Below are 23099 nucleotides of genomic sequence, written 5' to 3' on the forward strand. Positions count from 1 at the left end.
TTTTTTTTTGAGTAATTATGAGGAATATTATTGTTATAATTGTCGACAGAATTGTCCAATCAAAAGTGAGGGAATTTCTATTCCCTCGTTGATGATTAAACTTAAAGCTGATTGGTCCACGTCGATCCGAAACAGTGGATGGGGTATAATTGTCATTTGGGTCTCAAGACTGTAGCCAACGGCGTGGCCATTTTTATAGAAGAATTTAGTTAAAAGCTTAGACACAGAGCTCCCTCTACTCAAGCATGGCTTCTTCCTCTGTCAAGGGAAACACCAGGCTGTCCATTGCCATGGAGAGAACTGGACAATGGTATGTGTCATCTCTTTTGCAGGGACTGGCGGCTGTTTTGAGATTCACTGATTCTGAACTCTTTTGTTTCAGGGTTTTTTCTCAAGATATTCCGACGGATGTCGTGGTTGCAGTCGGCGAAGCTCATTTTTCTCTTCACAAGGTATGAGAATGAAAACTCCTTGGATTTCTTAGTTTGATTTGTGAATGTGCGTGTGTGTGAAAGTTTCCGATTCTGTTTCCGTTGTAGTTCATGTTGGTAGCGAAGAGTAACTTTATACGGAAATTGATTGTGGAATCCACGGAGGCGGACCTAACGCGGATCGATCTGACGGATATTCCTGGCGGTGCTGAGATTTTTGAGAAGGCAGCGAAGTTCTGTTATGGTGTGAACTTCGAAATTACGGTACACAACGTTGCAGCTCTACGGTGTGCTGCGGAGTATCTACAAATGACGGATAAGTACTGCGACAACAACCTCGCCGGACGGACGGAGGATTTTCTCTCACAGGTGGCTCTCTCAAGTCTGTCTGGAGCGGTAGCGGTGCTAAAGTCTTGTTACCATCTCCTTCCCATGGCTGAAGATCTTTATATTGTTCAGAAATGTGTGGAAGTTATTAGTTCTAAGGTAATTGAAATTAATAGTAACGATTGATCATTGAGTGCTTCTGTGATGTTGTCTGCTCTGGTTTATCATGAGTAATTTGAGTTTTGGAATGTTTAGGCCTGTAACGAGGCAAACTATCCGAGTCGGTCGCCTCCAAATTGGTGGACGGAGGAGCTATCCGTTCTTGACATCGGATTCTTCGGCAAAATCATGGCTGCGATGAAGAACCGTGGTGCAAAAACGTTAACTCTCTCAGGTGCTCTGATTACTTACGCTGAGAGATCGCTACGGGATCTAGTCCGCGACCACTCCGGAAGCGGACTCAGATCGGGCGATTTCAGTGAATCAGACGGAAGTGGCAGGCAACGGGAGCTACTGGAATCGATTGTCGGTCTTTTGCCCTCTGAGAAAGCCGCTTTCCCTATTCACTTCCTCTGCTGCCTTCTCCGATCTGCGATTTACCTTAAAACCTCGTCTCCCTGCAAGAACGAGCTTGAGAAGAGGATTTCGATGATTCTAGAACACGTGACAGTAGACGATCTTCTGGTTTTATCATTCACCTACGACGGGGAGAGGCTTTTCGACCTGGAAAGCGTAAGGAGGATAATCTCTGGTTTTGTGGAAAGAGAGAAGAGCGTGGCTGTCTTCAACGCCGGCGATTACAAGGACGTTGCTTCCGTTTCCCTCCAGAGAGTGGCCAAGACCGTAGACGCCTACCTCGGCGAGATCGCCACCTATCCCGAACTCATCATATCAAAATTTAACGGCATAGCCAATATCATCCCCAAAGTAGCACGAAAGGTCGACGATGATCTATACCGAGCCATTGATATTTATCTCAAGGTATTAGTCTATTCATTTAATTTGGTATTCATTCAATAAATCACCTCCTCTTCTTTGATCAATCAATGAATTAACTCTCAGGCACACCCGAATCTTGATGAGATCGAACGGGAGAAGGTATGCAGTGTGATGGATCCATTGAAGCTGTCCTACGAAGCGCGGGTACACGCCTCCCAGAACAAACGGTTGCCAGTGCAGATAGTCCTACATGCGCTCTACTACGACCAGCTGAAGCTAAGAAGCGGCATGGACGACCGGAGCACCCAAGACGCTGCCATGACAAGGACTCAAGTTCAGGCAGACGTGTCTCTGGTGAAAGAGAACGAGGCTTTGAGGTCGGAATTGTCGAAGATGAAGCTCTACATATCCGATATGCAGAAGAATTCTCATGGAACATCTTCCATGAAGGCACCCTCCAGAAGCAAGGGCACCTTCTTCTCCTCTGTATCCAAAACGCTCGGGAAACTAAACCCCTTCCGCCATGGCTCCAAGGACACTTCTAACATAGACGACGGCGTCGACATTACCAAGCCCAGAAGAAGAAGGTTCTCTATATCCTAAATCATCTCTCTCTCTCTATATATATTATACATATTCCCCATGCTGTTAGTTCTGGAAAGACAATTCCGTTTATGCTTATTTGTGAGATTGATTTCTTCATCTTTGATTCTGCTCACTGTTTGTTTGTATAAAGCTGATTCCCCTTGCTTCTTTTTAAGTTCATGTTTCGAATGTGTGTTGTGAACTATACAAATTGTAGCAATTAAAAGCCACGGTTTAGTAAGATTCCTGTTTTGATCAATCTTTTCTTCTTGGGATCTGCTTTAATGATTCTCTATGTTTTGATCCAATGAACTTTGAGAATTCCTAACCAAACTATGAACACAATTCTGGTTGAATGAGTCATTATATTCTCGATGGGGGTGGTCAAATCTACAGACCTTCATAAGAGGGGTTATTTGTTCATTATTTTGGTGGTGGTGAACATTCTCTCCCCCTCTTTATATATTATATATATATATATACACACACACACAAATAAATTTAAAACAAATTTTTTTATATTATGATAATGTAAAAGAATCCTTAATGTCCCTACTTATCTAAATGAGATACTAAATGAAAAAGAAAAAGAAAAATATCTTCTTTAATGGAAACAAAACTTTATTATATTTGAAATATTAGTATATAATATAACATCTATTGTATAAAGCACCAAATATATATATATATATATATATATAGAAAAAAAAAAATAGCAGGTATAAACACAAATCAATTTTTTAAACCATTTTATATTAATATATAATATAACATCAATTGAAAATTTTTCTCGTTAGATTATCCTGACAAACTCGAAAATAGGGTTACAACCCAACCATACTTAAAAAAAAATTAAAATGATTTAACGTTTGTAATCAATAGTATTAGTGATGCACGTAAATATTTAATATTTGAATTTAATATAGTTATTAATGAGTAGTAAATAAATAATGCACGGATTTAATAATTTTTTTTATAAAAAAGAATTAAATAAATAATTACCGATATATTCTAATTAATATAATTTAGTATATTAATTTTGGTAGAGGAAGATCAAATAATTAATTAACTAATTAAGTATATTCAAAATAAAAATACAAATAATGAATGAAAAATAGATTAAGAGAGAAACCTCGGCCCTTTTGGTCCGGTTAATTAGTTAAATCGGTTTAACATTTGAAAAAAAGTCGATAAGTTCGGTTGGATTTGGTTAATACTGAAAGAACCTCGGCCCGATTCTTAGAAAAACCGAATTGATTCGGCACTCGCTGCACGGCGTGGCCACGTCTAACATGGAGACTAAACCGGATTGATCCGGCTGAATTGAACCGAAAAAGGGTTTGGTTGTTTCCGGTTCATCTGTGTCGTAAAACTCTCGAGTTTCCCCATGGTTGCCGTCTCTTTAAAGATGGACCTTGTAAACCCTAAGCCTTAAGGTTTCAGCATCGACAGTTCTTCTGAACTCTCCTTCGAGTTCCTCCATGTCCATTCGAACCTCTGCCTTCGCCACCGTCACCCTTCTCCGCTCTCTCACTCTTCCCTTCTCTCAATGCCACAACCACTTCCGTTGCTGGAACTACGTCATCCGTTCTCTCTCTATCCCAACATATTCAGCGAAAGGACGACGACAACTTCCGAGAATTCCTGCCTTTGCTTCCAGTTCTTCCGTTGAAGCGTTGGTGTATGACCGAGATTCCCCGGCCGAATCTGAAGAGCCTTTGTGTTCTCCATACAGTAATGGCGCTGAGGAGTTTGCCTCGGCGGATTTGAAACACTTGGGAGCGCCTGCGCTTGAAGTCAAGGAGCTGGATGAGTTGCCGGAGCAATGGCGTCGATCCAAATTGGCTTGGCTTTGTAAAGAATTGCCGGCACATAAGCCGGGAACATTGATACGGCTGCTTAATGCTCAGAGGAAATGGATGAAGCAGGATGACGCGGCCTATCTCATCGTGCATTGTTTGCGTATTCGCGAAAATGAGACTGCTTTTAGGGTTAGTTTTCTTTTGATTCTATTATGTTCTACTATAACACCCGCGAAATACACGTTCGTATAAGTATAGCTACTTGGAATGCAATTATTGGTTTATTGAATGATAGGCAAGTTATTTGGAAGTGTGTAATTTCTGCAATATTGTTGTTGTGCTTTATTCTTTAGAATCTATGTTTTCTTCCCATTTCTTAATTTTCTTCATTTTTGGGATTAGGTGTACAAGTGGATGATGCAACAACATTGGTACCGATTTGATTATGCTTTAGCTACTAAGCTTGCTGATTACATGGGCAAGGAACGGAAGTTCTCAAAGTGTCGGGAAGTATTTGATGATATAATTAATCAGGGATGTGTGCCAAGTGAATCCACATTTCATATATTGATTGTTGCCTACCTTAGTGCACCTGTCCAAGGATGCATAGAGGAAGCAAGTACCATTTACAATCGTATGATTCAGTTAGGTGGTTACCCACCACGTCTTAGCTTGCACAATTCTCTCTTTAAAGCTCTTGTGAGCAAACCAGGGGATTTGTCAAAGCATCATCTTAAACAGGCTGAGTTCATATATCACAATCTGGTAACAACTGGACTTGAGTTGCATAAAGATATATATGGTGGTCTAATTTGGCTACATAGTTATCAGGACACTGTAGACAAAGAAAGGATAATGTCACTAAGGAAAGAAATGCAACAAGCAGGAATTGAGGAAGAAAGAGAAGTCCTTGTATCCATCTTGAGAGCGAGCTCAAAATTGGGGGATGTGATGGAAGCAGAAAGATCGTGGCTTAAAATTAAGTCTTTTGATGGTAGCATGCCATCTCAGGCTTTTGTTTACAAAATGGAAGTATATGCAAAGGTGGGTAACCCTATGAAAGCTTTGGAGATATTTAGGGAGATGGAGCAGTTGAACTCTATAAGTAGTGCAGCATATCAGACAATTATTGGGATTTTATGTAAATTTGAAGAGGTAACACTTGCAGAATCCGTCATGGCAGGCTTCATAAAGAGCAATTTAAAGCCCCTCAAGCCAGCTTATGTTGATTTGATGAATATGTTTTTCAATTTAAGCTTACATGATAAGTTAGAGTTAACCTTCTCCCAGTGCCTTGAGAAGTGTAAACCAAATCGTACTATTTACAGCATATATTTGAACTCTTTGGTAAAAGTTGGTAATCTCGACAGGGCTGAAGAGATATTTAGTCAGATGCAAACAAATGGAGAAATTGGTGTAAGTGCTCGTTCATGCAACATTATTTTAAGTGGGTACCTGTTAAGTGGGGATTATTTGAAGGCTGAAAAAATATATGATTTGATGTGTCAGAAAAAGTACGACATTGATCCTCCATTAATGGAGAAACTTGATTATGTCCTAAGCTTGAGTAGGAAGGAGATTAAGAAGCCAGTAAGCTTGAAGTTGAGTAAAGAACAAAGGGAGATTTTAGTAGGGTTGTTATTAGGTGGCCTGGAGATCGAATCTGATGAAGGGAGGAAGAATCATAGGATCCAATTTGAATTCCACGAAGATTGTAGCACCCACTCTTGTTTGAGGAGACACGTATATGAGCAATATCATGAGTGGTTACATCCTGCTTCAAAGTTAAGCGATAGTGATACAGATATACCATATAAATTCTGCACCGTTTCGCATTCATATTTTGGTTTCTACGCCGATCAGTTTTGGCCACGAGGCCATCCTGCAATCCCTAATCTAATTCACCGGTGGCTTTCACCTCGTGTTCTTGCTTACTGGTATATGTATGGAGGCTGCAGGATATCGTCAGGGGATTTCGTACTGAAGCTAAAGGGAAGTCGTGAGGGTGTTGTGAAGATTGTTAAATCTCTGAGAGAAAAGTCCATGTCTTGCAAGGTCAAAAGGAAGGGCAGGGTGTATTGGATAGGCTTACTTGGAAGCAACGCCACATGGTTCTGGAAACTAATCGAACCTTTCATTCTGGATGACTTGAAAGATAGTTTACAGGCAGACAACCTTAACTTGGAGAAGGCTGTAAATGAAACTTACAATATCAACTTTGATAGTCAATCTGATTCCGATGAGGAGGCGTCTAGTTAGTACAAGAATTTTGGCTCTAATTCGCCGAATGATGAATTCCTTCAACGTAGAATGGTTTTGGGAGGCTTTGTAAATCAAATAGGGTCTTCCTTGTCCAATTTGGAAGATGTAAATACCTAAATGGATATAAAATGAGCTTATGTTCTGATTATGTATTGTTGTAGCATTCTTTTCTTATTTTTTATTTTTAAATTTTAATATAGGTTATATGCTGGTTTGGAAGTCTTACAAAATCACTTATATATATGAAAAAAAAGGAGAGTGGTGGTTCTTGTTGACCGGTGGGAGGGAAGTTTTGTTCTTGTTAACTCAGAATGTTCATGTTAATTATTGTTCTTTTTTGATATCTATTTTGTAACCACAGCTGTTCCAGCGTCAATCCTCTCCATGTGAACCTTGTATAGGAAAGCAAACTACCAAAGAAGGTTCAAATTTTCCTTCAGCAGGAGCTTAAATTCAGAGAGGCAAACTTCGACTTGCTGTTTTGTTTCCATGACGGGGAAACTCCAAATCATCTCTTCCTCGACCATCGCTTTGCGGCCAGAGGGTTGTTCTTCACGGACATTTTGGTACGTCTCTTTGCCTTCCTAGAACTAAGAGTATTGAAGCTTATTTTGGTGAATTTCTTTTGTTGGGGATTGAAAGCAAAGCTGAAATCCTTTAGAGTTGTGCAGTTAAAGCTTTACTACGACTTGTTTGATAAGAAAGAATTTCTCTCTTTTTTTTTTTTTGGTGATGAACAGTCTTCTATAAATAATTTATTGTAATCATGTTTGGTTAATGCCCTCGCATGGAGTTATCTTACACAAGAATCTTTTATCCATGACCATAGTGTTATTTCGATTACTGCAAGGTTTGTTGTAATAATGTTTTCATTACATCAATTAAAGGTTTGTATCTTGTTACACCTCCTTGTTTTTGGGTTCCCTGTAAGAACTGAACCTTAAAACTCATCTTGAACAGTACTCCTCCACTTCTGGACAGTAGCCTTAACACGGTCATTTCATTATTAATTTGAGAAATATTTGTCCATATCCTTTTCCCTTTCTTCTCTCAGGGATCGAAGATGAACTGTGATTGCCATTTTGATTGTTTAGAGTACAAATGTCCGGATGGAAGGTGCAACCTCTTAATACCCAATTGTTGCTGCTTGATTGAGGTATATTGGAGAAGTTCACTGGACTGAATTAGATTGCATTAGATTTTGTACCCAGAATGCAATACTACAATTATTAGACTAAGAAGAATTTCTTTAGACTGAAACGATCCCTCCCGTATTATTGGTATATATGTAGTAATTATCAATTCTTTTAAATATATTTTTTTAACTTCACATCCTCATAATTTTTTTTAACGGGGTCTTAGTTCATTCATCTACGTATCTTTTTGTTTGAGCGTCATATAGGTAAGTATTTTTCATGTATAAATTTATGTATATCCTACAAAAATGTAAAATGAGCATGCGACGTGAACTCGTTACTCAAGTTTATTTATATACCTATCTTTTTATTTGAACGTCACATGGAAAGTATTTTATGTCCATGCGACATGACTGCATTACTTGATTATTCTCATAAACTAACATGAGTTCTTTCCACATATTTTGTCTTCACTCACTGCTAACATAGAATCGCTAAAAGTCAAATATACTTAATTTTGAAGTTTCTATGATTAAACCAAATGTTAGTATGAGCAGTAATTAACCAATTTTAAGTTTTTCTTAACTATCATATTCTCACTATCATTCTCAATATAGTTTCGAAATTCAAGTTTGTTTTAACTATCATATTATTACTGTCATTATGAATATAGTTTCGATTCATTTATATATCTCTCTTTGAGCTTAAATGAACTAGTATGAGCAATAATTAACGAAATGTCATTTTGAATATAGTTTTGATTCATTTATATATCTCTCTTTGAGCTTAAACGAACTAGTATGAGCAATAATTAACGAAATTTAAGCTTTTTTTAACGATCATATTATCACGATCATTCTCTATATAGTTTCGATTCATTTGTATATCTCCCTTTGAGCGTAAACGAGCTAGTATGAGCAGTAATTGGTGAATTCAAGCTTTTCTTAACTATCATAGATCATTCTCAATATTGTTTCAATTCATTTATATGTCTCCCTTTGAGCGGAGCACAAAAACACACGTGTAAAACATGGAGATTACTGTTTCAAAAAAAAAAAAAAAAAAAAAAAAACCGTCAAACTAGTAGATTTCAACGAACACCAATTTACCATAAATGGATAGTTCAAACTGTCCAAGTTTCATGTTTTGACGACACAATAACTTGCCCCTTCTTCGCTCCATGAACATCATTCCCAGTGCTCAAACAAATTCAGATTCAGAATTCCCGAGAGATTGATCTTCATCTTCATCTCTCCTTCCCTTCCAATTTGAACGATGACTGATAACAATCATGTCGCCATTCAACTCGATCGAGTTCCAAGCACTGACAAAGGAGCCCGTCGCGTCGCCTTCTCCGATTCCCTCCCCAAACACCGCTCCGCATCCCTCCGCGCCACCAAATTCGTCTTCTCCCATTTGTTCGCCTTCTGCGCTTGGATTTGCCTCGCCGTGTTCGGAATCGCTATCACTCTTCTCATCCTCGGCGTAATCTTCGTGTCATTCCTCCAATCCAGTTTGCCTGAAATCACCGTCAAAATGCTCGATCTCTCCAAAATTCAGATTCAAAACTCCACAAATCAAAATGTCGCTGTCTTAAACACAAAGGTACGAATGGCGATCGATATAAGGAACAAGAACGAGAAATTGGAGTTGAGTTATAGCGATCTTAATATGAAATTAGTATCAGAAAACATCGAATTAGGCAGGAATGTGATACCTAGTTTCTCTCAAGAACCTGGAAACACCACATCGTTAAATGTAACGCTGAAGGTGGATCGAGATTCAATAGATCGAGACAGTATATCGCTGCTTGAAGATGACAGAAAAAAGGCTCAAGTGGTTGTGAAGATCACGATGGTTGGTTCGGTTGGATTTCATCTTGGGATATTCAAGCTCAACAAGGTGCCGATCCATGTGACCTGTAATTTTCAGCAATATCTTCTTCTTTATCGCGTCAAGGAGCCGCCGTGTAGTATTACAATGTTTCCTACCAGGTGATTGAACACGAAACAGCTATGATTCTTCTCAGCTAGAACAATTTCTTTCTTTCTTTCTTTCTTTCTTTCTTCCATTCATCAATCGATCTCTAATTCTCTGCCTTCTTTTTTCCATTCTTTTACAGTTTGATTAACAATGTGAGTGAGTTAATGTACTATTTTGTTTGTTTGTTAATAGAGACATTTATGGCTTTCCTCTGCACTTTTTGACACTACAGTTTCATGTTCTTATTGGAAGGTTCATCAATCAATGAAGGGGAAGCCTTAATTTTGAATCCTTCATTTTAGTAGTTACATCCATTTTCCACATTGCTTTCCTTTTGCTCTCATTTATGGACATTGTACTTCATCTATTTTGGTCAAATTGACTCTTTCGATCATTTTATTCCATTTTCTTAATATCTGATTGTGTTGGTAAAACGAACTTCTACTAGACTTTTTTTTGAGTCAAACATTCTTCCAATTTTTCATTATTTAGTTGATTTTTCTCATAAACAAAACTTTGTGACTTCCTCGTTGAAATAGATTGTGATAGCGAAAAAGCTTTCAACGCTGCCCGACGCCCTTTGGTAAGTTTTGTAAAGAAGGTATGGCTTACATGGGTCGGGTTGGTTGTGGAAATTTGTTAGGACCAAATCAACCCTATATGTTCGGGTTAGGCTATTTATCAACAATAATATTAAAAGTTTATCCATATAAATCAATCCATAATTATTCAAACAAATAAAATTTGTCACAAAAATTGTAATATTCTAATATAGATCGGTATTCACAAGATTTACAAAACAATTGGTTACTCTCCCGAGTAAAATATATGGATATATCATAAAATTAAAAAATAATAAAAATAATTAATTTTAAGAAATAATTTAGGACAATATTAATAACTAATATAAAAATATTTTATTTAAATGGAAAGGACTTAGCGTTTTTATGTTTCCATTTTAAATAGATCATAAAATATTTAAATCCTTTAAAAAACATATAAGAAATGAGAATAAATAGTATGTTCAAAAACTAAAATACAACACGTTATCCTAATCTAACCTAAGACTAAGATGAAACGCAACCACCCTAACATCGGTTCCATGGTCTTTACGCATCGCTTCCGTCATCCATATATGTGTAATTTGCCTTTATTTGAAATGTAAGAGTAGCAAATGGCTTGAGTATTTCTAAAATACTCTAGAAGTGATCCCACTATTGGGGTCGTGAAATGCAAACATATGCAACATGGTGAGACCTGTCATTTAAAACATCATTTCATTCTCATAGGTGTGACTTTTCAATCTAGGTTAAATTGGATGTATAGTACTTCTCTACACACGGCCCACAAGTGTGAACGTGAACCACCAGGTAGACTTGCACACCCTTTAGGCCTGTTGGTCGGGCTAGCACTTGCTGACGGTCGTTGTATCATCATGGTGAACATGATGGTCATAATCAATCTCAAAGTGTACCCGTCCGTACTCATCATAATGTGGAAGTATTCCGATGCACGTGAACATACAGTTATGCATAAGGTCCTCGTACTTTCTATTATGGCAACTTCACCTCTCTCCTTAATATGCTCCATTTTCCTAAGCTATATTTGTGTTGAGTTAAAAATGAAAAATCTATGAAAGGCACAATATCTCTAAACTTTATATTTTATTTAAAAAATGTCTAAAAAATACATTACAATTAGTTTGAGAGGAAAATTGTTAGAATTTTATTTCAAGAATCCTTAAAGTTTTTATAATATTTAAAAATCACTCTTAAACTTTAAAAAATTTAATTAATTCTAACTTTTTGAAAATATTAAAAATACATATACAATTTAGAACTATGCTTTAAAAAAATACCAATGAAACTTTAAGAGTAACATTAATGACTTTTACCTTTATAACAAAATAATTAAAAAAAAGTCAATATATTGACAAAAATAATCTATTCTATTTTTTAAAAAGTTTATCATAATGTTTTTAGAAAAGTTGGGTTTATTAAGTTTTTAAAACAAGTTTAGGGGTATTAATGAAAATTTTTAAATATTTTTTAAAATTAAAGGATGTATGTTAAGATTTTTTTTTTTTTTTTTTAATTTAAATATATTTTTTAAACATCTATCCAAAATTAAATATTATTGAAATTTTTAAAAGTTTAAAAATATTTTTAAAAATATTTTAAAGGTATTTTAATTTTTATTAATTTAGATTTTTAGCATCTTTGCAAGGTATCATCCAGTTATTTATCTGGTTCAGTTTTTTTTTTTTTTTTTAAAAAACGTTATAATTAAATNATGCTTAAATGCTTAAATTGAGAGAAAATATCTTGGAAAAAAAAAAAAAAGACAATAATTTAAAGTGGGCAATAAATTTAATATTTACAAGTCAATCACAGTTCTTACAACAAGATGGCAACAAGAGGCTAATTGGAAGAACGTCCCAAGGCAGCCCTAAAGTTTCCTCTTCCCACGTCTCCCTGTGTCCATATCCATAAGCTTCAACGACGAAGTAGGCAATGAAACTGATACCCCAATGGATTCTGGGATATCAAGATTAACCCCAAGCGACGGGCCACCTATTGCACGCTTCATATCGACCTCCTTAAGTTGCTGAATTTCACGCCGTACTTTTTCAATCTGTATACACAAAGGGGTATCATACAAAGCAATAATTAGAAGGTGCATATCATTGAAGATATATCCGTTCAAATGCACAGACAATTCATCAATCGATTAGAGCGACATGAATGGCTTACTAAATCGATGTGATGAATGGATGAATGAGCATCAACAAGTCTCTTTTGAAGATCATCTGTCTTTTTAGATTGATATTCAGCGTTCTCCATCTCATTTCCCTTTTCACCCAATTCTTGGTATAAAGCTATAAATATATGAAGAAAAAAAGGTAAACTTGTATGTGTATTAATGTAATAGAATGTTCATGCAGAAAAATGCAGAAAAATGCAGAAAAAATGTTCATAGTAACTAGGAAGGATATATTGATATGCATACTTGTTAGAACTGATAGCACCCAGATCTGAGTTGGGATGTCATAGAGCTTCTTTGCCAATGTTAAAGAGGATCTCAATATCTCTCTGGCTTGCACAGTGTCATGTAGAGCAAGTGCCAAGCTCCCGAGAATCGTCAAATATTGTGCAACGAGTTGAAGATTCCCCAAATGATTGTGGGTCAATTGTAATCCTTTCGCCAATCGATTTCTGTGGAAGAAGGGAGAAAAAAGCACCATTAGCTAACGGCGAGCATGCTCCTTTCCCGACATGAACACATAATATTTAGCTACCCATTGTGGAATATGGTAGGTGAGGCTGGTTTTATTTCTAAGATGGTGACATATAGTTTTTGTATGCCTACTCTGAGCCTAAGAAAAATATTGAGTTATTTTGATCGGGTTTACTAGCCATTGTTGGGAGACAAAGCTCGACTTCAAAAGATTCGTTTTAGTCCTTAAGGTTTGACAAGAGGTCATAAGGCGGTCCTAAGGCCCAAATTAACTATTGGCTCGAAATAACTGCCACACAATTGTCCCACGGTCTCTAATGATCTATTTGAGTCATGGACCATAACCCTCAAGGACAATATCAGCTAGCAGTAGACTTGTGCTGTTACAGTGTACCAGCACAAGGATCTCATCAAAGCGTACCTTTCGAAACCCAAGGACCAAATAAACATAAGCCCGAAAACATATTTTGCCCCAAATTATAGTACCATGTACCTAAGTAATGTTTTGCCAAAACCATCTTAACTTTAACTAGAACCTAATACATTGATAAGATATGAGTATGACAACAATTTACAACAGAAGAGACAATGGGTTAGAAAATATACAAGAAATGGTTAAAGAAGGAAGAACTAAAACAAATTATTGATATTAATTAAATAAATGTGGAGAGAGGAGAGAGGAGAGAACATTTGGGACAGGGTGATTTTTTAAGACTATGATTAAAAACTTTGTAGTATTCTCCTATCTAAATGAAAGAAAGTACCTTGCTTCTTGTAAATCATGTTGCTTCATCAGTAAGAGGCCATAAGCAAAAAGAACACTGGTTTTCTCTCGAACACCGACAAAAGAATCCATCATTCTGTAAACTGGTCCAATCAAGTCGAGCGCCTGTAATGCTACTTACCATCAATAAATAGATAAATAAGAGTTTTTTTCTCTAAAGAAATTAAAACTTAATTATATTAACAATAATTGTTGTGATGGTGTAGTGTAGCCTGAACAAAGGAAAGGATTCTCGAAAAGATCTATTCTACAGCCTTAAACATCTTTTCCTTTTCCATGAATAAAAGCAGAGCCATACTGGCCGAAATCGACAATTCATTTTCCTTGAAATTTCTTTCAGTCTCGATTTTCGAGGATCGATGAGAACCATCCCAATAATTGAACACATATCCATTAGGCAGTGAAACCACCCAATAGAGATATGAACAAGTGATTTTAAAGGGAGAACTTTCCCACCTATGGCATACCAAAAAAGATTTGTTTGCCATTTCCAAGCTTGGAAAAAGCTAGATCTTCAACAAGTATCCAATGTTTCGATATGCAAATGCTAGACCCCCAATTGACCACACATATGCTAGGAAGGGAAAAGAGGTATTTTGCAGTATGTAGTCGGTTAGTGGGGGCGTTTGATCATGTGTGTACAGTATGCCAAGGTCGACTGCCATTTTCTACGTAAGAAAATACAGCAAGGTTCGATATCCACGTGATACATGAAGAATGGAGAACAATTAGGAGATATCTTCATGAAAGCATTAAATATAGCACGGTCATGATTAGCATATATGCTTTAACTTGAGGTGGAGAGTTATCGTGCTTATATTTGTAAAGTTGTATTATTATAAATATCTTAGACACGTTTTCTACCGTCTTTTTACTTTTTCTATACTTGGGTTGCCTTTATTCACTTAAATATATATATCTCCTCAAATATTATATGCATGTTTTTCGTGTAGTTTTCTTTTTTTAGCAGCATCTTCTTATTGTAGTTCTTTTTGTTACCCTTTATGCACTCTTCTTTCGTGTACTTCATCTCTTTAGCAGTCCCCACAAAAACAAACAAACGTAGACGCATGTATATTTCATCACGTATATAAACGCTGTAATAAGAAAAGGTGTTACCTGCGTAGATGATTCAGCATCGCCAATGCAGATATAAGAGACAGCTGCATAAACTCGGCACATTGCTTGAATTGATTTGCTCTCTGATAGCTGTATAATCATGCAAGAGACTTAACAAAATTTGACACTAACAACAAACCATAAACTTCTTGAGCAGTATCAGGATTGTGGAAACTAAAATTGCGAGAACGTACGAATACCTTTGCGGCTTCAATATAATGGAAGGTTGCTTCATGGTAACAACCGACATAATGAGAATACTGGCCTCTAAGCATCTCAATCATACTCTCACATGCCTGTAAAATTGTAGGGAAGCGCACGAACCAATTCTTCATCTGTACCAAGGCCTACACAATACAATACAGGTATTTAGATGAATCAGGCAACAATCAACTGAAAAGGAGGCAAACATCGGATTTTCGAAACACACAAATAACATACTGATGGCATTAAAACAAAGCCTGGAAGTTTCTGCTGGAGAAAATCAGCAGTATTAAGGCCGCTGTTTTCCAGTCCGGACTCAAATCTTGAATAGAATAGCCAGCAAACTGTTGAGAAAGATAACAGCAAGAAGAAGCCTTGGGACGAACCCAACTGAAACGATCTAACTAAGGGAAATGCTTGTCGTGGAAGATTTTTAGATTTCTTTCAAACCATGGTTTAGAAAGATGAGACTTGACAATAACGACCAGGCGTTCTTGAGCAAAAGAAAATTTTGCACAAAGCTGCCATGGGCACATTACGCTGGCCATGAGCGCTAAACAAAGCCCTGGAACCAATTTTTATGAGCTGGTGAACGTATTTCTTTATTTTGGTTAAACATTTGTATCAGCAAAAGAAAAGGTTATTCCTATATACCCTAGTTATCAAATTCTGAAGCTAACAAACCCACAAGAAAAATACAGCTAACGAACATCAGCATACATCATTTGGAGATACTTCTTGCAACAAAAGTGAAAAATGTATGCTGGGCTTTATGAAAGAGTGATATAAGGCCACAAGCAAAAGCAAAGACTTAACACAACACGTGCACGAATGGATAGTGAGACAGAGCTGACACGGAACACAATTGAAAAGAAGTGCAAGAATGGATGAATAAAATTTACTAGTCCTTGCCTCTTGCGCCTCAACAAATTCAGAACGCGTCAGCTCGATGGCTACTTTGTTTTCAAGAAGCTGCATAAGAAGCATTAAATAAACGCCAGCCATCCATATGGCAGAGTGTTGCAAACTGACTTCTGCTAGACACACAGTTTCAGAGTTAATTAAGTATATATATCTATTATTTTCTTTTTACAAAATGAAACTGTGCACGGTAAATAACCAAAAGCAGTAAAAGATGAAAATATGGAATTATGTGGTGGTTGAGAAATATAGTATAACATTTTGCTTGGACAAGATATTTTTCAAAGATACTTCGATAATCAACTTGGACATGAAGTAATTGTGCAAATATTGTTCTCTCAGCCCTCAGGTAGCACTGTAACAAGCTTAAATTGGTAATAAAAAATTTAACCCAGACAGATTGTCAGTAAAATAATTAACAGACCAATCAAATTTTAATTAGATAAATACAAGCCTAACTTATTCGCAATGACTAAACTTTGAGATTAGTTTCAATTACACTCGTATCATTTAAAAACCCCTAAACTTCGAAAATTTTCATTTTACACTAACTTTGAAATAGGAATAAAAATTATGTACATGATATTATTTACAGCCACATAGAAGATTAAAATCAATATTACCATTTATTTCATCTCAAAAGAATCATTAAAATCATTTATGTAACCAATTTGTACATGTTAGCTCACGTCAATTTACATGAATGATGTCATGTGTGCATTCTAACTTTGACATATTGATCGTCGCATCAATTTTCTTATTTTAATGAAAAACTTTCCAAGGGTATTTTTTTTTAAATACATTTCAAAGTTCAAAGGTAAAAATGAAAATTTTCAAAGTCTAAGAGTATAATTAAAACGTATCACATAGTTCAACACTAAGAAGCAGAAGTATGGACAACTTCCAAGTCTTACCTCTCATACCATCAGTTATCCCAAGCTTCACCAACTCCTCTGCAAGAAACATATCATTTCTTCAATGTCAAAATCAGTTTAAACTAAATTTCTATAAGCATAATAGAGTTACTACTGAAGAACTCAATTTGGAAAAAAAAAAAAACAACAAAAAGTAGAAGTCTACATTGTACACCCAAAACTGAAATGTCGGAAACATTAGGTATCAAGCTAATTGAGGGGCCGCCTCAGTTCATTCTTTTGGTTTTTCGTAAGTCAGTTGAAAAGATCTAAAAGATTACAAAAATAAAAAGACGATTTCTTAATTTAATAATTAGGAGGCTACACTAGCTTTGAAAATAATTTAACACAGGGTAAGACAAGAATTCTGCCACTTTGCGATAGCTATGGAAGCTTAACAAAAAGCTCTCCCATTAGAATTAATCAAACGACAAATTTATATTCAGTAGTAGTTAAAACATGAACAATCTAAAATATTTACCTTGGATAGTAAGCATTCCAGATTGAATTCGTTTTGCACACTCTTTGAATAGTCCTTTAGGTCGGCTAAAGATAACAACCATAAGGTCCACAAGGGCATAAACAGCACTTTTTGGTAGCCACTCCCCGTCAATAGGGTATGGTGCCAACTCAAGCTTGTCTCTCGACTTTCTTCTCATGTTTCCGAACTGCCCAGGTTCTAAATATTCTTTGCTTACGGAAGTTGGTTCAGTCATACTTCTAAGCTGACTCTGAAGCTGAGCATGTTTTTCAGTGAGAGCCAGCCTATCTTTATAATGTAGATCAGACCTGGATAGACTCTGATTTAAAGCATTCATTTCTTTAGTCAGATCCTCTATGTACTGTGTTTGTTGCAAATCAGCCTTCATAGCAGCATCTAATTTATCTAGATGTTGAGCAGCATTCTTGTAGTCACAGATCCGAAGTCGATAAAAAATGTGCAGCAGCTCATTGTAAAATAATAAGCCAACGGACTGTTGTCTCTTTATTGCAGTAGTAAGACATGACAAGCAGTGAATAAAGAATAAGTAAATATGTAAAAAAAAATAATTATATAGAACAAAAAATATACTTCTGAAGATAGATAAGCCTTTTCATCTTCAGATGTTATCTTGCTGACGTACAGTTAAAAAGAATATAGAAAAAGGGAAGAAATCCACTTACTTTCTCGGGTTCAATAGATTCCCAGACCTCATCACACTTGTTAACAGCTTGTTCAACAGAATTATCATCGTACCATTGCATAAGGTGCACATGAAGGATCGAAGTTGCAAAAAACATCTTTCACACATGACAACAAGGCAACTAGTTAGATGTGTAAAGCAAGACAATAAAGCCCCGTTTGATAACCATTTGGCTTAGTTTTTGGGTTTTTGACAATTAAGTTTACAAACGCTACTTTCACCTATGAGCTTCTTTGTTTTCCTGTCTACTTTTTACCGAGTTTTTAAAAACCAAGCCAAGTTTTGAAAACTAGAAAAACATATATATGTTTTAAAACCTTATATTTTTTTTTTTATTATTATTATTATTTTTTAAAGTTTAGCTAGGAATTCAAATGTGTTAGCAAGAATTGTGAGAAGCATACTATAGAAATCAAGAGAAAGTAGGCATAGTTTTTAAAACTAAAAACTAAAACCGGAATGGTTATCAAACGGAGCTGATTTTTTTTTTTTTTTTAATTTCACTAGTGAATGGAGGTAAAGTTAATTCAAGGAAGTGTATTCAAGAGATCCAACCAAAGAGGACTATCCTAGATTAATAACAAGATAAGACCTAGAGAGTAATAACAAAAAAGCTTCATCATTGACATACAAAGAGAAACATTGAACCTCATCAAAGACCATACCTCAAAAGGATCCCTCTCGAACTCCTTAAAGATTCTATTGTTCCTCTCACCCCAAAAACCCCACAGCTGAGCACACAACCCCGCTTGCCATAAAAAACCTCCCATTCTCACAAAAAGGATGGAGGAAAAACTCCTTGATCATCTCGCTACAGCATCTACGTTTGCACACAAATAAACAAACACCTCAAAGAGAAAATTCCAGACACCACACGAAACCGCATCTCCACAAGATATGATCCAGATCTTCCTCCGCCTTCCAATAGAGAATGCAACAAAACAGACCAACCAATGAAGGCACCTTCATTATAAGTCTATCAACAGTATTCGCTCTTCCATGGATAACCTGCCAAGTGAAGAACTTGACCTTCTTTGATACTTTTAACTTTCCACATATGAGAAGAACTCAAAAGAATAAAGGTATTCATCCAAAGAAAGAACGAGCTACAAGAAAAGCCCTCAGATGAACTAAGACTCCAACAACGAAAATTCCTCCTTCCATGCCTAAACTCGACCTCTTCAATCTAAGAAAGAAGAGTCAAAACATCCATCGTCTCGCAATTTGACAACGCACGATGGAACCCAAACAAAAAAGAAAGGGAACTCCCATCAAAAGACAAAACATTGGCCACCGAACAAACTAAGAAACATAAAGTAGAGGGGAAAATCCCCCACCCACTTACATTCCAAAAAATATGGTTCCTTTCCGTCACCCACCACACAAAGAATTAAATCAGTAAAACAAGAGAGCTCCAGCCTATTTCTTTCCAAGGATTATTAAGAGTACCTTTGACCCGACCATACAACCACTCAGACGAAAGAGGATCATATTAACTCACAATGATCCTACACCAATGGGAATTAAACTCAAGAGGGAACTACCAAAGCTATTTAGCTAACAGTGTTCTGTTACGAACCCTAAGATTCCCAAATCAATGCCACTCAAAAATCGAATAAATGACAAGAAAATGCGCTTCCAGAAGAACACAGAAACACCGGCAATGAGCACAAAAACATAAATTTAGGCACCAACCTGCAGCTCTGGATAGCATATCTCAACTGAAAATATGTATCCCGATTCCAAGGCAGAAATTGAATTTTGATAGTCTCCTTCAATGATCAAAGCATTTGCTAGCTGTGAATTGAAGTTGCAAGACCATAGCTTCACTGACAGCCTTATAAATGGATGCAATAAGAAAACAACCAATAAGGAAAATCGATAAAGTAACACTAAGGTAGCAGGATAATCCATTACTACCAACGCTATGTTACTTATGAAAGAAATGAAAGAACGGAAATAGGCTGAGTGCTTACTCATGACCAGCAGAATTGGTGAGATCAAGACCCTTATACAGAATCTGTTTCTGGGGAGGAATAGCCCCAACGAGATGATAACACTGACTTAACAAGCTATAAGCCCGGCATTTCAATTCAAAGCATGATGGAATAGACTTCAATAACAATTGCTGCCGCGAAAGCAAAACAAAAAACCATCACTCTACATCATTATAGTATGAAAAAATACGAGTAAGAAAGAAAACGTTAACATACAGAACGCTCAAGATGAGATTTGGCATGATTAACGTTGTGCGAGTGAGTGAGTAAAAGAGTAGCAATTCGAAGTCGAGTCTTGACTTCAACGACTGGAAAGAACGACACGGAACTCTGACATATGGCTTCTAAACACTTTATTGCCTTCCCTAATTCCCCTTTCTTCTCGTGGTAATCTGCTAGCCTCCACAATCCCTCCGCCACTGCTTCCATATCATGAAATGAGCCGCCGCAAATCGAAAGAGATTCTTTACAGCAGCGGCATCAATGAAATCGCTGCCAATTTATCGTCGGTGCGGAGAGTAAACTGATTACAGTAACAAGAATCTCAAAAGATATTTTTCATACCAAATTACTGGAAATCGAACATCGGCTATGTCGATGAATCTTCTTCAAACTAATCTGCTTCTCTTTCAGCTTCGATTTCGCGTTGGGAACTGAAATGGCTGCACTTTTCCAGCTTCTCCCAGGATCCCTTGAATTTGCAATAGAAATTTCCTTGTTCAACTTCACAGGATTCTGACCAACACACAGAAACTCCGATGATGCTCGGTACGAATTTCCGGTTTTTTGTACGGTGACCTAAAATTTTAGCCCAACTTATGAGATTTTTGTCATTTAAAACAATTTTTTAAAATCTTTTTGTTAAGGTTATATGTTTTTTCCAACCTTAGAACAAATGTTTTAAACAAAAATGGGTGATGGGAAAGTGAGCATCCAAAAAACACTTCGAGCTCGGGTTATGGAATAAGGAACTGGGAAGAAAGTTTAAGCTACAACAAGGTTTATGATAAGACAGGTCGTGATGCTCGTATCGATCTATTAGATACTTTTGCATATAGTATTGGATAAATCTCGTACAATAACCGTTATCGTTCTATTGTATCTCTTGTTTCATTTCTTCTCGAACAATCATAAACACTTACCAAAAACATAAAATAAGATTAAATTGTAGAAAAAAATAATTTTCTTTATTACACCAACATTTATTTTAAAGGTTATAAATAATTTGAAAAAATGTTTTTTTTTCTAAAAAATATGGTTTTATAACCGTCGCATATTGTCGTAATTAGGATGGTTCGTCAGTCAAAATTCACACATCATCGATCTTCAGTTATTGAATATGATTGACGTTACCTTAAAATTGATAGCACCTCGCCAAAGCAAGATGTGTAATTTTGTGGGTTTTTCAGCATTGCAACGTCATTTCGTTACATCCCGATGTTGCCTCATGTCTCTTTCAAGTTCATTTGATATTCTAATTCTTTAATTTTATCAATTCTCGTTAATTAAATATTTTTAATATATTTCTCAAAAGCTCAATTTTTTTTTTCCAAATAATGGATTTATACTGAGTAACTTTGTTCGATATCAACACTTAATATTGAATTAACATCCGAAAAGAAAAAAAAAAACGCCATTATCCCACCCAATATTCGTTCTTCACTTGTAAAGTCGTCTCCTCGAGAATTACTAGGTTTTCATTCCATGTTCTTGTTTTTTTTTTTAGTCCTTTAATTTCACTCGATAACACGAAAAAAAAATACATATTGCAAATTTATTAAGAGTATAAGTTCTATTTTAATTTTAATTACAAAATATTTAATTTACATATTTTTTTTCGAATATTACATATATATATATATATATTTATTTATCATTATTATTATATTTTTTTTAGGATATTACAAATAATTTTCTTCCGTTAAATCATTGAATTTGAAAGGAATATAATGTTCCAACAATTGGAAACAAAATAAATATGTTATTTTTTACCTTTTTAATTTCACTTTTAATAAATTTTAAAATTGGTCTTACATTAATTTATTGTTAATTAAAAAAAAATAGTTCCCTTAACCTAAATTGTGTTTGGTTGAAAAATAAATTAGACTAATAAAAAATTTCGAGTTGGGTAGGTTGGTGATTCTAGCAACCCGAATAGAGTTCGTAACCCAACCCAACTCTTTATTTTCGGGTTGGGTTAGGTTATCAGATTGTTATTTTTTAATTATTTTAAAAAAATAAATTTATCCACCATAAATGTTATATTAATAATTAAAATCTCATAAAATTCAAATATCAAACATTTAGAAGTCACACTACATTACTAATATTTTTTACGAACATGAAATATTTTTGAAAGTAGGGTAAGGTAAGATTAAGTTGTAACTCTATTTATGGGTTGATCGAGTTGACCCAATTGAAAAAATGTCAAACTCGAGAAACAAAACTAACTCAACCCAAACTCGAGAAACCTAACCCAATCTTGAATGGTTTGGAATGGATAGTATAAATTGGTCGAGTTATTAAATCATATAAACACTTCTAAAATTTAACTTCAAAATAATAGTACGAATCGATTTTAAGCTTCATTGAAAGTACACGAACTAAGTTTAGGTATTTTAAAATATAATAAAGTTCAAAGCATATCGACTAAATAAAATAATTTAGATTTTAACGTGAGACAAAAAAAAAATAATAATAATATATATATATATATATATACATATATTGTATTCCTTCAACCTCTTAAATTTTTTTCAATAATATGTGATATTAAGGATGAGAATTTAAGACAGTATTATGTAGATCGAGGCATCTTAATTAGGTTAACAAATATATATATATATATATATATATATATATATATATATATATATATATATATATATATAAAGATAAAAATTCATAGTTGTGAACGTTAAGAAGTAGAATTTGCAAGATCCTAAAAGAAGAAAAATGTCTCGAGCTCTCTTTCAGTCTTTGTTCCTTATCGTTCTCATCATTCTTGGTGGTAAGAATCTCTCATGATCATAAATGGAGATGGTATATTGGTATTCCTTGATTATAAACTCATGATCATTCCTTAAATTAGCAGATGTGGAATTTTCATCATCCAATAGTCTCAACCCGATCCGACCTATAAATACCCGTCGACAAAATTGCATATAATGTCTCACATTAGTTGGGGAGGAGAACAAAACACCCTTTATAGACGGGGATAGTTTAGTTGGGAGAGGTCAGATTGAAGATTTGAAGTGTGATGTCTCACATTGGT

At 35.5% G+C, this 23099-nt stretch overlaps 4 protein-coding genes across 8 annotated transcripts; 3 read left to right on the forward strand and 1 right to left on the reverse strand.

Moving 5' to 3' along the window:
• The first annotated feature begins 178 nt into the window (after positions 1-178).
• On the forward strand, positions 179-22541 carry LOC111493352 (root phototropism protein 2). Of its 2 annotated transcripts, XM_023143023.1 has the most exons (6): positions 179-310; positions 383-452; positions 540-917; positions 1014-1739; positions 1821-2325; positions 22526-22541. In XM_023143023.1, the coding sequence occupies exons 1-5, from the start codon at positions 246-248 to the stop codon at positions 2298-2300; spliced, it is 1719 nt and encodes a 572-aa protein (XP_022998791.1). In that variant the 5' UTR covers positions 179-245; the 3' UTR covers positions 2301-2325; positions 22526-22541. The 2 variants fall into 2 exon arrangements, with proteins under 2 accessions (XP_022998791.1, XP_022998790.1); XM_023143022.1 differs by lacking the exon at positions 22526-22541 and having other exon boundaries at positions 1821-2541.
• On the forward strand, positions 3693-7629 carry LOC111493350 (pentatricopeptide repeat-containing protein At2g15820, chloroplastic). 3 transcript variants are annotated; one of them, XR_002719994.1, is made up of 4 exons: positions 3693-4273; positions 4487-6451; positions 6708-6912; positions 7401-7629. XR_002719994.1 is itself a non-coding variant. In XM_023143018.1 (2 exons), exons 1-2 carry the CDS (start codon positions 3764-3766, stop codon positions 6341-6343), a joined length of 2367 nt encoding a protein of 788 aa, XP_022998786.1. In that variant the 5' UTR covers positions 3693-3763; the 3' UTR covers positions 6344-6565. The 3 variants fall into 3 exon arrangements, 1 of the variants encoding a protein (XP_022998786.1); XR_002719993.1 differs by lacking the exons at positions 6708-6912; positions 7401-7629 and adding an exon at positions 6547-6589; XM_023143018.1 differs by lacking the exons at positions 6708-6912; positions 7401-7629 and having other exon boundaries at positions 4487-6565.
• LOC111493353 lies at positions 8601-9689 on the forward strand. Its single transcript, XM_023143024.1, has one exon. It carries the CDS (start codon positions 8758-8760, stop codon positions 9478-9480), a length of 723 nt encoding a protein of 240 aa, XP_022998792.1. The 5' UTR covers positions 8601-8757; the 3' UTR covers positions 9481-9689.
• LOC111493351 (sister chromatid cohesion protein SCC4) lies at positions 11799-20655 on the reverse strand. 2 transcript variants are annotated; one of them, XM_023143021.1, is made up of 14 exons: positions 20390-20655; positions 20042-20317; positions 19805-19956; positions 19524-19665; positions 17809-17925; positions 17126-17627; positions 16645-16683; positions 15722-15843; positions 14806-14952; positions 14606-14695; positions 13467-13591; positions 12475-12680; positions 12219-12343; positions 11799-12099 (listed from the first exon to the last, which is right to left on the reverse strand). In XM_023143021.1, exons 2-14 carry the CDS (start codon positions 20252-20254, stop codon positions 11914-11916), a joined length of 2166 nt encoding a protein of 721 aa, XP_022998789.1. In that variant the 5' UTR covers positions 20255-20317; positions 20390-20655; the 3' UTR covers positions 11799-11913. The 2 variants fall into 2 exon arrangements, with proteins under 2 accessions (XP_022998789.1, XP_022998788.1); XM_023143020.1 differs by having other exon boundaries at positions 20042-20655.
• Positions 22542-23099: the final 558 nt, after the last annotated feature.

The sequence above is a fragment of the Cucurbita maxima genome, unplaced genomic scaffold (genome assembly GCF_002738345.1).
Source record: "Cucurbita maxima cultivar Rimu unplaced genomic scaffold, Cmax_1.0 Cma_Scf00018, whole genome shotgun sequence".
Taxonomy (NCBI): Eukaryota; Viridiplantae; Streptophyta; class Magnoliopsida; order Cucurbitales; family Cucurbitaceae; genus Cucurbita; species Cucurbita maxima.